This window comes from Branchiostoma lanceolatum, chromosome 19 (assembly GCF_035083965.1).
Source record: "Branchiostoma lanceolatum isolate klBraLanc5 chromosome 19, klBraLanc5.hap2, whole genome shotgun sequence".
Classification (NCBI taxonomy): Eukaryota; Metazoa; Chordata; class Leptocardii; order Amphioxiformes; family Branchiostomatidae; genus Branchiostoma; species Branchiostoma lanceolatum.
This window is the reverse complement of record NC_089740.1, coordinates 9377354-9390873: the sequence shown is the minus strand read 5'-3', so window position 1 is coordinate 9390873 and position 13520 is coordinate 9377354. Positions and strand designations below refer to the sequence as shown.

General features: G+C 41.7%; 2 protein-coding genes across 2 annotated transcripts; both read left to right on the top strand.

The window, feature by feature from the left end:
- The first annotated feature begins 4033 nt into the window (after positions 1 to 4033).
- LOC136425983 (solute carrier organic anion transporter family member 1B2-like) lies at positions 4034 to 9410 on the top strand. The gene is made up of 8 exons (XM_066414898.1): positions 4034 to 4049; positions 4621 to 4760; positions 5395 to 5543; positions 6467 to 6630; positions 7485 to 7658; positions 8141 to 8261; positions 8684 to 8871; positions 9241 to 9410. The coding sequence occupies exons 1-8, from the start codon at positions 4034 to 4036 to the stop codon at positions 9408 to 9410; spliced, it is 1122 nt and encodes a 373-aa protein (XP_066270995.1).
- A 759-nt stretch (positions 9411 to 10169) lies between these two features.
- On the top strand, positions 10170 to 12931 carry LOC136425485 (solute carrier organic anion transporter family member 3A1-like). Its single transcript, XM_066414366.1, has 5 exons — positions 10170 to 10343; positions 10925 to 11060; positions 11485 to 11654; positions 12085 to 12149; positions 12550 to 12931. Exons 1-5 carry the CDS (start codon positions 10294 to 10296, stop codon positions 12834 to 12836), a joined length of 708 nt encoding a protein of 235 aa, XP_066270463.1. The 5' UTR covers positions 10170 to 10293; the 3' UTR covers positions 12837 to 12931.
- Positions 12932 to 13520: the final 589 nt, after the last annotated feature.

The window sequence follows — 13520 nt, the reverse complement described above, 5'->3', positions numbered from 1 at the left end:
ATGGTCCCTTTTGTTATAGAGATAACATTACTTTAGAGCCAAGAAAGGAATCCGGATAATTTGTTTGTTTCATTTCAGTTCACGCCGGGGGAAAAATGAAACCACCCCAGAATTTCTTGAAATACACCTATAACAGTGCATAAACTGTTAGAATTTGATCAGGAAATGTTATTTTCTTGAACTGTCGAAGATTGTTTATAAGAATGTCTGTTTTTTAACCTTTGTACAACTTTTGAAACTATGGAACCTTTGGGAACTAATGCAAACTTTATAGTCCACTTGACCCAATTCTGCCAGACATAGGGGGCACGCATCGGCTAGTTTAGTAAAGGTATGTTTGTCTGGATGTAAAAGCCGTACCGTTTACTTATTCATAGTTTGTCTTGCGATCTTTTCATCAAGTAGGGACGCTGCTGTCTTATAACGGGTCAATTTGACAAAGCAATGCTAGGGTCACATTTCCAAGCCGGGGCCCGACCGGGCTGTTTGAGAAAACTAAGAATAAAGGCTGAATATCAAGAATATACATACCGTATGACAAGGAATAATTTTAAAAAGTTTGGTGTGTTTTGTTGTCTTCTATATCATAGTTTTCGTTCCCACAAGCTGCCCGGCCGGGCTCCGGCTTGGAAATGTGACCCTAGCATTACCATCCCCCCCTTAACGGGCAGACGCGTTTCAACATTACCAAAGCGTCCAGAGCCTTATGTTATCTGTTTATAATTGCCTAAAAGGGGCCATACTACACAACTACCTGGCGATACGCCCCCTGCTTTCAGTAACAATATAAATTCTGCGACACCACATCATCTAATAAAATCACTTTCACTTCTCGCCTGCTTTTGTGGCTCACATTATATATCAAGGGATATGGTAAAATGCTTATTGCATAACATATTTAGTCTTGTGTCCCCTAACTTTCTTGTCTAGTTTGTTAGAATAAAAAAAGTGAGTCCCTCCCTCTTCCTCAAAGTGGGTGGATCTGCAACTAAAGGTACATAGCTGACACTAACTCAATCGCGGAAGGATCGTATTACGACTCCGGTATCTTCGGAAAGGTAAGGAAACGTTCCTCTCCTTTTCTTTCTGCTAAGAAGACGCTTAATTAAAACATTATTTAGTGAGCTATTTCCAAAGACGTTAGATTTGTTGACTTCTGCGTCCGTGGAATGTCTCACTTAAAGTGTTAGAAAAACTCCACAGCTGTTAAGGGACTTTTACTGAGTTACTGAATACCGATCTCTGGCATACATGGGTCTTCCTCTTCTTCGGACTAGACTAGAGATGAAGGAATATAGGAATCATAAATCCTTAAGGGTCATTAAGGAATCATATACAAGAAAGAGTCATGCAAGTACCAGAGTTATCAATCTAGGGTTGATGTGTTCAAAAATTCGTGTTTTTTTTTCGAGAACCAGCGACGAGTGGAACTCGTTGCCACCAGTTTAATAGGGGTATCCTCATTAGATAGTTTTATACAACGCTTCCAGCTTTGATGTGACAGGTTGTTCAGTGTAATATAACCAGCTGCTGCCGCGCCGCGCGCCTGCTAAGCTGGTGTAGGGGGCGGTTAAACTGGCTATACATGATTGAATAGATACAGATACAGATACGTGGTTGCGCCCTGCAATTATTTGAATGATTCATTGATTAGAACTGAAGAAGTTTGATCTGAAGTAGTTGTCTATTCATGGCATATCGAATAGCATGTTTGTCTTGGCAGCGTATCATCCCTTAAGATAAGAGGCTGATTCGGGTGTAAGCCGGCCAGGTATTCTTCTGGTTAGGGTTGTTTACATCTGAAGGTTTTGGGTTCTGAGTTCGAATCTTTAGCAGGCCCCAATGCTGTGCCTGTGTTTGAGGAAAGCCATGCCCCACGCACGTTAAGGATCCTACCAAACTTTTCGAAAAGAGTATGGGTTCCATCCCGGTGTGATAATGAGAGGTGGATGAAACCTTACAGTCCAATCTTTTCCTGCTTGTACTTACTGTACAAAACTAGTATGTTAAGCCTTTAGGCGGCTTACCTGTTATACGACAAACAAGCAAATAAATCCTGGCCCACCATGTGAGGTGAGGGGAGTATCCTTTCATTTGTTTATCAGTGTCCTGGCTGATATACAGTTCTTGAAACGGTACAGTAACTGTACATGTCGATATCTTTTATCTACAGAGGCACAATCAGCTATTTCGTACTACTTCATATGGGTCTCCTTCTATTCAAAGTCGAACTTTTACAACATCTGGATTGTAATGCCATAGATGTATTGTGCCTTTGGCGACAAGTCGTATATGTAAGGTTCCTTTGTTATAAAGGTTCCATTGCCGTAGGGCTGGGAGGGTGTTTGTTTCTCTTTTTTTAAAATTTCACTCTAGTCGGGTGAGGAAAGTTCCTTTCTCAGTGGCACAGCATACGAAACATGTATCAAGAGCCTTCAGATTGTAAGTCAACAACACTACCCATAGCAACATTTTCCCATCATTTTCTTCAGTCTTTCTAAGAGAATATCGCTCCTAATGTGGCGAAATCCTCGGTGGCGGACAAAGTGAGCATTAAAGCCCCTTCAGCGTCATCTATTTCCCGACCTGAAGTTGTCAAAGGCAGAGAAAGAAATGATGTACGCTCTTTTAATTCTTAGCCTCCGCCATTTCTCCTCTCCAATGGTCATTATGGTGTAACATTACAAGTCTTCAAGTCTTTTCAGGTGGAGGTCTTGAAATGTAAGAGCTTATAATCGCGCTTGCGCTTGATAAGTAACTTATTTAGCGTTCATTTTCACTTGTAATCTTTTGCGTGTTGCTGAAGCGATTACAGTAATTCTAAAAGATTGTGATGGCGTCCAGTGAACCATAAATTCGACACGCCCAGGTCCGATGGCTTATCTAAAACTTCCATTAGCGTGACCGAAGTACAAAAACTTTCGAAAGTACACCAGCATTTACTTGGATAAATGTATAGCTATTGCTCAAATCTTAAACACATTTTTGTATATTCTCCGAAATCTAAAGCACACTATGTGTATTTATCTATGTTTACTTTTTTTGCGGTAGCCCCTCGTTCCACTTTGTTTATCTTTATACGCTCTAATTATTCTTAGCGAGAGAGCAACGCTTTGCTTTACGGACTAGCTTTAGATGAAGACTTGATGTCTGCAACGAGTATGTCGTAACTAGGTTGGACGTCATTGTTACGATCTAGAGTAGAGCAGAACAGAACAGAATAGAATAGAAAGTCTTATGACGTTAAAAATCCCCGACCTCGTTGAAAGAAAGAAGCGAGAACTGTGATCAGAGCTGTTTGTGAGAAATACCTGATGCTCGCCATACCATGACATACAAAGACCAATATTTGTGCACCTGTAAGTCTACTACCCCCTTATATTTCAACCAGAAAGAAGTGGGTTGCTAATTCAAGCAAGGCGGGGCAGTTACAGCACTAAGAGTGCACACAGTCTGAGCTTTTTCTCACAGGAAACCTCTAAGCAAATGTTTAAAAAGGTAAGAGAATGACGACAGTGACTTTAACGTAAATGAGTGTATTGTGTACATAGATTATGTAAACAATAATAATAACACCAAAAATAGTTACTCAGGCAACTGGATAAAATTTTGAAAATTGTATCCAGTTGCTTGAGTAACTATTTTGGGCTGTTGATCAGATGTGATTTTTGTGGCAGAGACTGCCATTTTCGTATAGGGCTGTTTAGCCATAGTCGATGTTGTAGGGCTGTTGTGAAGTAGGATTTTACCATGGTCAACACTGACCGACGGAGGCCATATAGTATTTTGGCGTATCTTACTACCTGGATGTCTAACCTTCATCAACGTAATAATAATAACAGTGCCACAATTATCGTCTATTACTTCTTAAGAATGCGGTTTCAAGTGTGCCTGAGTCTATATCCTACCTTATCACCACATCACATGCTTCTGTTATAGGTAATGTTTATGCACATGTTGTGAAGCAAGCGCGACATCGATCAGACATCAGACGACACAAACAAAGACGAAGAAAGTCTGCAATACGACAGAAATGGCAGAGAAAGGAGGTAACAAACAGACGAACAAGCAAACAGACGTGTTATTGTTATCCTTGTGTTTATACGAATGTAACGTTTACATTGAAGTCATATCTTCGTTACATACTTCTTTAAAGTGTATAAACGGAAAACATTTTCTATATTACAACTCCAATCAATATCTGAGTATGAAATAAGATATAAGAGCATGCCGTTTCTTGCTAAATATGTACATCACCTGTCTAAATGTTAGGCACTCAAACGTGTTATGCACTCTCTAAAGCCCCCCTCTCACTGGACCCGCGGCACACTGGCGGCGTCGCTGCGTCGTAAACTGAATTTGTGTTACCGGCCCTTGACTTTATAATGGCAATATCATTCAAAACGTACAAGTATGATCGATCAAAAAGACAAGAACAAAACACACAAAGCTTCAAATAATTCGTATTTTGTCGATGAAATTCGTTGAGTGCTTTGTCAATTCGATCAGCCGCAGCGACGCCGCCAGCGTGAAAGGGGTTGGGGGGGGGGGGGGGGGGTTAAGACAGAATGAACTGAGAATGATCTGACAATGAGAATGATGTTCGCCACGCACGTATAGATCCCGATACATCCAAGGCGGACTTGGCAGAAGAGAAGCCGGTTGAATGCGGCATTGGTTCCGTCAAGCCCCGCTGGATGCGACGGTTTGCTGACGTCAGATGCATGGTCGCCATGATTTGTATCTTCAACTTTCTAGCGGTACGTTGTAGCAATTTTACAGACGTCGCAAACGCATACAGATGTTGAGTAGGGAATGAATGACTGTGATACAAATACGTTCTATACGCGAGAACATAGGTTGAAATCACATATAGCTTTACAAAGAGAACTAGTTGGTGATTAATGTTATCTGATACGTATTTGAGTTGAACAAGTAATGATTATTGTCTCCCTGTACCAATATTTTGTTTTCAATGTAGCTGCCGGATGATTGTGTGTTTCTAGCTAGTGGAACACGATGTCAGTAGAATGGCAGAAAGTAAGTGAGAAGATAGTGTGACCGCAAAGTGTCAGCCTAGCGGGAGTGGCAGGAAGTTCAGAGGTGACGGAGGTGGTCGTTTATACGATATGACAGATATTACAGGTCGTGGGGTCAATGGAAGAGACTATTAATTCACAGGGAGGTATTGTTGTTGGTCTGTCTGTGTTTGACAGTTATATATTTTCCATATGTTAGTCACGTTTACTGTAGACTGACAAGAAATAAGAAATGGACACATGTATTGCAAATTGTTGCACAATCAATGAACTACAATTAACAAGAAACATACGAAAAACTGTAAATATTTCAGAGGGGCATGGGATGTTCGAACTCTTGTTTCCTACTATTTAGTCATCTATCCACTTCGGCTACCTGAACGGCGTCCTGACAACTATAGAGAAACAGTTCGGCATCAGCAGTTACCAGTCCGGTCTTATCAAGAGCTGTAAGGAGATAGGAGAACTCTGTGTCGTGCTCTTCGTGGCATACTTAGGGGGAAAGTAAGTCAAACATTAAAAGTAACCCTGGAGCACTCTCTCCACTGACACTCACGCCTCCCCCAAGACTGCCTCCTTCAAAAGGACATTCTGGGACTGTTTGGGCGACCCACACATGTATACATAATGCCTCTGACCTCTCGATGGAGATACCATTTAATATAGACATTATTCTTTATCATTTGCATACAATAGTTTTTTATGTACACGCACTTATATTGTTATATAGCTTGTTCTACTGTCCATCTCAAATTTCCAATGCACTGTCTGGTTCTTGTCATCAGGGCTAGCCCTTTGCAATAGCCACAGGCTAGTTGGGCAGCCCTGGTTGTGTGTGCTGAACAGCCAAACTAATAAATAAACAAATCAAAAGTAGATGAGACACCAGGTCCTGTGCCCTGACTCATGAGTTTGAATCGTTTTCAAATTTCTGTATTAGGCCAATGCTATTTAACGTTAGTGTAATAGCTCACGTGCATTTATATTTATAATCAGAGATCTACTGGTGACAACCTATATGATGGCTTTGCTCACTCGCGTTTGTTTGCTTTAAATGTCCGATGACTCGGTGGTTTATCCGGTGGTTATAGAAACCGACCATGCTTTTTGACACCGTATACACCAAAGAGAAGCGAGTCATCATCAACCCTGTGTATTGCAGTAGACCACTTAACCCATATGGTAAATGCTTAATCTCTAAGCAGATTCAACGGTGGCAAAGACCGTATCCAACTGGCAAAAGGAGTTTTAATAGCCACTTGCTCCCTTTATCAGTTGGATACGGTCTTTGCCACCGTTGGATCTGCTTTGAGATTAGCAAATTCTTATTACCTAGTAGAATTTACGACGCAAATGTCTGAAGGTGTGTCGACGAATAACGCACTGAGGGCTTCATTTGTAACTGTGACCTTCGTGTTCCCATCTAGAGGTCACCGGCCGGTCGTTTTTGGCGTGACCATTTTCCTGACGGGGGTGGGGTTTATCATGATGGCGATACCACACTACCTCCTGGACCCGTACGACCTGGGGAACAACCAGGGGAACGGGACCTTGGGTGCCGGGCTGTGCCCTGCTCCAATCAACGGCTCAGGTTTGTAAGATAGAGCTTCGAAAGGTTTTAGAATTGGCCTGGAATCCAGGCTGTTGCCAGGGATTAAAGGACAGCTCTTCAGCACCACGGCCAGCATGCTGCCGTGGCAATTTTGACTGAAAATCAGGTTCACGGTTTTCACTGCGCATGCGAGAGGCTCAGGTTTGTGGAAAAACATCTTCCATTTGACCCAGCCTCTAAATCGAAATCAAGACTTTCATCAGGGCCTAAGCTCTTGAAAACCACGGCCAACATGTACCTGGGGAAATTTCAGCTCCCTCCCCCCTTAGAGGCCTGCCACTTTGCCATAATACCCACAATTCATCAAACTGGGCATTCGCGGTTGAAACTGTGTACCAGCTTATAACTGGCTTGTCAATTTTTTTATTGCTTTATTTATCAATCAATCATTCACCAAAGGTACATAAGCAGGGAGAGCACAACTGAATTTCCCCTGAATTGAGTACAATTCTTACACTGTTCATTAAAATACATCAATGCACAAAGACAAATATAAAAGTTATTAGAATAATTCACAATATTACTTCACAAATACAAAGTTATTGAAATATTCACAAAGTTGCTTCAAAGTCAAGTTAAGCGAGATACAATGTCAGTGGAACTGAAGTTCAGGACCCGGAAAGTAAGTTATTGTCAAGTCTGATTGCGCAATGCAGGACGGATTGCTGTAGTCTCTTGGTTCTGGCATAGGGAACAGTGATGTAATTACAATACAATCATTATGCAATCGTTATGTAGAAAACCACTGAACCAAGTCTTCTCGTGTTTGTCACCCTCGGACTATTCAAGCGATATCAGCCTAATTTTTCCAATGTATCATTTCCAAACATTAGTTGCTGACCCGATCTGCCTGGCCGGAAGTGGGACCGGAAGTAGCTCTGACACATCGATTTATTTGATGTATTTCGGGATGGTTCTGAGCGGGTTCGGTCCGAGTGCCTTCACGACTATCGGCATCTCCTACATGGACGACTATGCGCCGAAAAAGACGTCCCCTCTGTATTTTGGTAGGTTCCACATGGCAAGTAAACCATACGAATACCACACTCAAACATCAGACAACGGTCAATGTAATTATGCTGTTTCTCTGAACCAAAAAAATGGACTTACCCAAATTTTCGACTATACAACACCAGTCTTTTTCAAGGAATGAGCAATCCATCGCAGAGATGTGACGTTATGCAGACAAATACTGGTGTTGTACAGACAAAAATTGTGAAGAATGTGGTCTCAAGCGTGACTGAGTTTATCTGCATCGGTGTACAGAAAGTGCGAAATGCATATGGTACGAAATGGAACGAAATGGAGCGAAATGGAACTACAGAAAGTGCGAAATGGCATGTTTCATTTCGTTCCATTTCGCATTTTCTGTACACCCCTCCCCATCACAGTTCATGACTGTTGTAGATTTATACACATGTTTTCGGCAGTTTAAACTTGTGGAAAAGTTGTCTCCATTTTTAAAACTTGAAATGTCCTTACATTTTAGGTATCATCTCCGCCTGTGGGTCAGCATCGGCCGCCGTGGGTTTTGTGATCAGCTCTGTTTTCCTGTCCTTCTATGTGGAATTTGACAGAGTGGACAAAGCTTCAGTCTCCATCAATCCCATGTACGTAGCGTTAAGTATACATGTACATATAGTGTAGTAAGATATAATAGTTAGGATGAGTGAGAAGAGACACAGAAAATACACAAACGTAGCCCACCCTGTACCATGCTGCTTCCGTTTCAATTTCCTGCGTATTTGCCTAATTTGCATAAATTTGCACAAAGAGCCCTAGACTAGAACCATGCATGATGTCCTATCTGGGACGTCATACTACACCATACTTAAAATGATAGAGATACTATCCTTCTAATAGATGCTACTGGACTAATTGTGTACAGCAGGGTGTGCTATGACACGTTTTTATCTTCAGGACTGGTGTCTCCTCCTGGACTATAAGGCCTTATCATATCAACCATTGCCCTCTTGTTTTGATACCATCCGCTATATTGAGTGATTATGACTCATATTGTTATTTTCCACAGCGACTCCCGGTGGATCGGCGCCTGGTGGCTGGGGTTCCTGTGTGTGGGCGTGCCGCTAGTCATCGTCTCCTTCCCCTTCTTCTGCTTCCCCAAGTCTCTTCCAGTACCGGAAGAGGAGGAGGAGGAGGAACATGATAAGAACGTCAAGCAAGAACCGCAAAGTGGCGATGAACCGGGCATTATCAAAGGTGGGGGTTTAGCATCCACGTCAGGATTGTCCGCCATGTTGGGTGTTTAACTTTTCTTCAAGAGTACCTTATAGGAAATCCTTCATTATCTTCGCCGAGGAACTCAGAGAAGATTATGTTTTCGGTTGAACCAGCTGTTAAGTGGGTCTGTATGTATGTCAAGAGCATAACTTGAGAAACCTTTGATGGATCTTCATGATTTTCGATAGGTGTGTGGTGGTTGTGCAAAGGAAGGTCAAGTTCAAAAATGATACACCTGGCGTTTTCCAACAGTACTGCAGCGGACACAATTTTCGTGTGTTTGTTTGAACTTGCACTCGTCCTGTCGTAAGGGCATACATTTGACATCTTCCCCACATATGTACACAGGGATATTTGTACAGGGTCGGAGCCTCCTGACCAACCCAGTCTTCATGACGATGCTGGGTTACAGTATCTTCAGGGCGGCACTCCTGCAGGGCTTCACCCTCTACATACCCAAACTGGTGGAGGTCAACTTCGGGCTGACAGCATCACGAGCTAGTCTCTTCACTGGTTAGTGACAACCAACCAACCAACCAACCAACCAACCAACCAACCAACCAACCAACCAACCAACCAACCAACCAACCAACCAACCAACCAATCAATCAATCAATCAATCAATCAATCAATCAATCAATCACTTCAGAACACATTTACCTACTTGTCGTTACCCCACTAGTATCACGAGCTAGTCTCTTCACTGGTTAGTGACAATCAATCAATCAATCAATCAATCGATCATGAAAAATCAATAACTTCAGAACACATTTACCTACTTGTCGTTACCCCACTGCAAAGACCAAAGCCATAATTGTCTTGTTTGTTTTGGTTCAAATAATGAGAGGTGGGGTCGATTCCGGCATATTAAAGAGCTGCATCCAGAAGATCTAGTGAGAAAGCAGGTCCATCCCATTCTAGGTTTCAATTACAGGTCAAAATATAAAGATATTGGCTATATATAAAAAAAATATTCTTCTGTCCGTTCTAGTAGAAGATTGGACTTTTGTGATCACAATATGCCCTTGGAAAAAATTATTTGTAAAAACTCATAAAAAAAATATTTCTGTGCTTTCTACTGCATGAATAAAAACTGTCCAGTCCCCTAAAAAGATGAAGATCAAGTTCGATAATGGACCCTTTGTTGTTTGTTTTTTCATATCATTTCTATCTGGTTGGTTTGTTTTCTGACGTTACTTGTCGTTTTATAGCTTCAAAATATCAATATGATGGGGGAAAAGATGAAATATATCTTTCTGTCCAGGGGCCATCGCCGTTCCTGGTAACGTCTTAGGGATCTTGATCGGAGGTTACGTCGTAAGAAAGTGGAAACTCCGCGGCACGAAGTGTTTGAAGTTTGCCATCACTTGCTTCGGTGTGGGGACTGCGCTTGGGGCACTGATGTGGGTAACTGCGTGTGACTCCTCCGGCGTGGCCGACGGTGTCGCTCAGTACGTGGCAATTCTTATTTATTGTTCATCAATTTTCTTCTTAATCCTGGTTTTATTCATTTATTTATTTATCGATCTTTAAGGAGGTCCCTTCAGTTAACAAGGTAACTGATTTCCAAGGGAGCGATTACGTTACATGACAAATCATAACAAATCAGGATACAAAAGGAATAACTTAACATAAACTTCATTAGTGATCAATCACACAATCATATAACATAAAACAGGAATGATAAAACATAGGAGTAATAAATCAACAACTCAAATAATTCAAAACAATAACAACTCAAAATTTCAAAATCGCAAAGGTCATTCAGGTCAGATGTCAAAGGTTAAGATATTTGTATGTTTACCAGAGCCTGTTTAAATCTGGCGATTGATGAAGCGATTGATGAAGGTCACTAGAATATTCTTCAATCAATGACATATCTTAAAGATAACAAACACGTACCTCCAAATTTTTGACGTCCACTCTTGTAACGTCTTCTTCACGGGGTGACCAAGTCTCGAGAGAACACGAGACTAGGACGAGACTTACGTAGGCTGCCTTACACTTTCTTATGTCTTGTTTTTAAATACAGGTCCTGTCCTAGTAGAGGTTGCGCATGCTCAGACAACAACCGGATTCCGGTGTGCGGTGCAGACGGTAGGACGTACTACTCCGCATGCGTCGCAGGGTGCCAGGGTCTCCAACTACTGAATGGAACTGCTTTCCCGGTAAACCTAGCTATGATACACCATATAGCCCGAAATATCACTTAAGCTGACAGCATAACAAAGCAATGCATTCATTGATTCTCGAGACAGCACTCTGCTATAGACTGTATTGTTTGGGTCAACGGGGAAATCATCTAAGGGGACACCAAAAAATGTTAAAGTGGCAACAATTGTCAATTGGCCTCAGAGGTCGCCATTAGTATAAATTTGACTCTATAGTATAGACAGGATTCTGAATACTTAGGGCAATGAGGAAAATAATCTAAGGGACCAGGAAATCAGTGGCCGCAATGGCCAGGTGGTCTTTATTTTATGCAGAAATGGCCACTAGGTCAAGTTTTACTTTGCATGTCCTTGGGTCCTCAGGGAAAACAATGTTGTGACTATGAAATGAAGATTTGAGTGCTATAGTTCTCCCTTTCAGACGTATAACTACACAGACTGTCAGTGTCTGCAGTCTGGCTCGTGGGCCCTGCAGGGACCCTGTCGCACCCCCTGTCCGCAGTGGCGGTTCGCCCTCTTCTTGGCCTCAATCATCCTGCTGGTATTCTTGTCCGGCATGCAGCTGGCTCCCTCGTTTCAGATCTACATCAGGTGAGCATTACGTTGTATTGGTTTGAATTATGTGCAGCAATCTTATGAAGTGTTGTGTTCGGATTCCGACCTTTGATCTGGGCCTGCATATGTAGATATTGATCAACCCTTCAAAATTAGTCACACGATATCAAGTGCCAATAGACCTATACTGCCAATGTTGATCCTGGGTGCCATATTGTATCTGCTCTCGCGAGAGCATAGACTGACGAGATCTTGCGAGAGGTTGCACCAAAACGAGACTAAGGACGAACCAGACTGCAGCTGTTCATTTCTACACTACATTTTTCCGACAATATCAGGCTTTAATAGATTTGTCATGTATAGAATCAATACTTACAAGCCTTATGATAGAACAAAGTCGTCTTTGCATTCTTCTTTTGCCATCTTTCTTTTTAAAAAGATTAAAGTTGACCTTTATCATGATCAGGTGCGTCAAGCTCGAGGAGAAATCTTTTTCCCTCGGCATCAGGCACATCGTGCAGCGGCTGCTCGGTAAGTTGTCACATTTCATATCTTCTCCGACGCAAAAAAATCGTTTCTTTCTTTTCGTGTTAGTTTTGGGCAATGATGATACATAGCATTTGATATCATAAAAAGCTGCATGACTGCCATGTAGAGAAGAGCTCAAAGCTTAAAGTACATCAGACGTTTCCATTAACTTTTCTGTTATCAAATATTTTTTTTTGCTCTATGGTGTCGTTGATATAATAAGTTTATCGCCAATTCTTTCCCGGTGGCTAATTGAAAGTAACAAGAAAAAGACGAACGTAGAATAAATAGACGTTGAATAACATGTGGCAACTACCCATAATCTACAGTATGTAAAGTACTAAGTATATTGTTTGAATGATGTAAACATGAAAAAATGTACACTTGGTTGTTTTCCACTCAGCTTACATCCCTGCTCCGGTGTATTTCGGTGCCGTCATCGACGCAACCTGCACCATGTGGCAAAGGTCATGCGGAAGACGCAAGGCATGCTGGGTTTACGACAGTAGGCAATTTGCATACGGCTACCTCGGTCTCATGTACGGAATACTGGGAGGGGTGTTTATTTTCTTGGTAGCGACATGGTTGGTTCTTAAGCATCGGGAGAAGAAAAATAAGAAAGGTAAAATGCAGACTGCCGAAGGCATCGAAGCACCCTACAACGTTGATGATGACGACACCAAACTGTAACAAGATGGCCGATCCATGACATCACAATTCAACATGGCGGTACCCAAAGACTAGAGAGGAAAACAAAATAGTTGTTTTAATTGCTTTTTTCGCAATTACTAATGCCTGTTGGTGTCTAATGGAATCATATTTGTCTAAACTGCTGATTGGTCTTTTTTTATTGTCATCATACAAAACTATCGAACAATGCAGCGAATGCGGTTGCCATTTTCTGAAATTTGCCATTCAAAACGACAGGCACTGCCTACGTCATAGTTACGTGCCTTATTGTTCAGAAAATATGCTCGTATACGTGCTAGCTATAGGTAACTGGCAACAATTAACACTGCTGCCGTGCTATGACGAGTTCAGTGATTTTACCTTCACCGGGAAGGGTTATGTTTTCGGTGTCAACTCAAACTCCGAGATCTGCTGGCTCTAGTAAACAAGCCCTCCTTTTGACCCCAGGACAACAAACATGTAGCAGTTGGCCGTTGAAAAAACAGTTTCCTGGTTTCAGTACTGCTATTTTTTAAAATCTCTCTGTGGTGTATAACCTGGTAGAATTATCAAACATAGATGATGAAAATTATAGCATCATAATGACATTTGCATTGGAATAACAAAATTACTTGGCGAAGGTATGAGTTCGTGGAATTCTAGTTATTCAGTAATGTATATCTATAGAATTGAATGAATGAATGA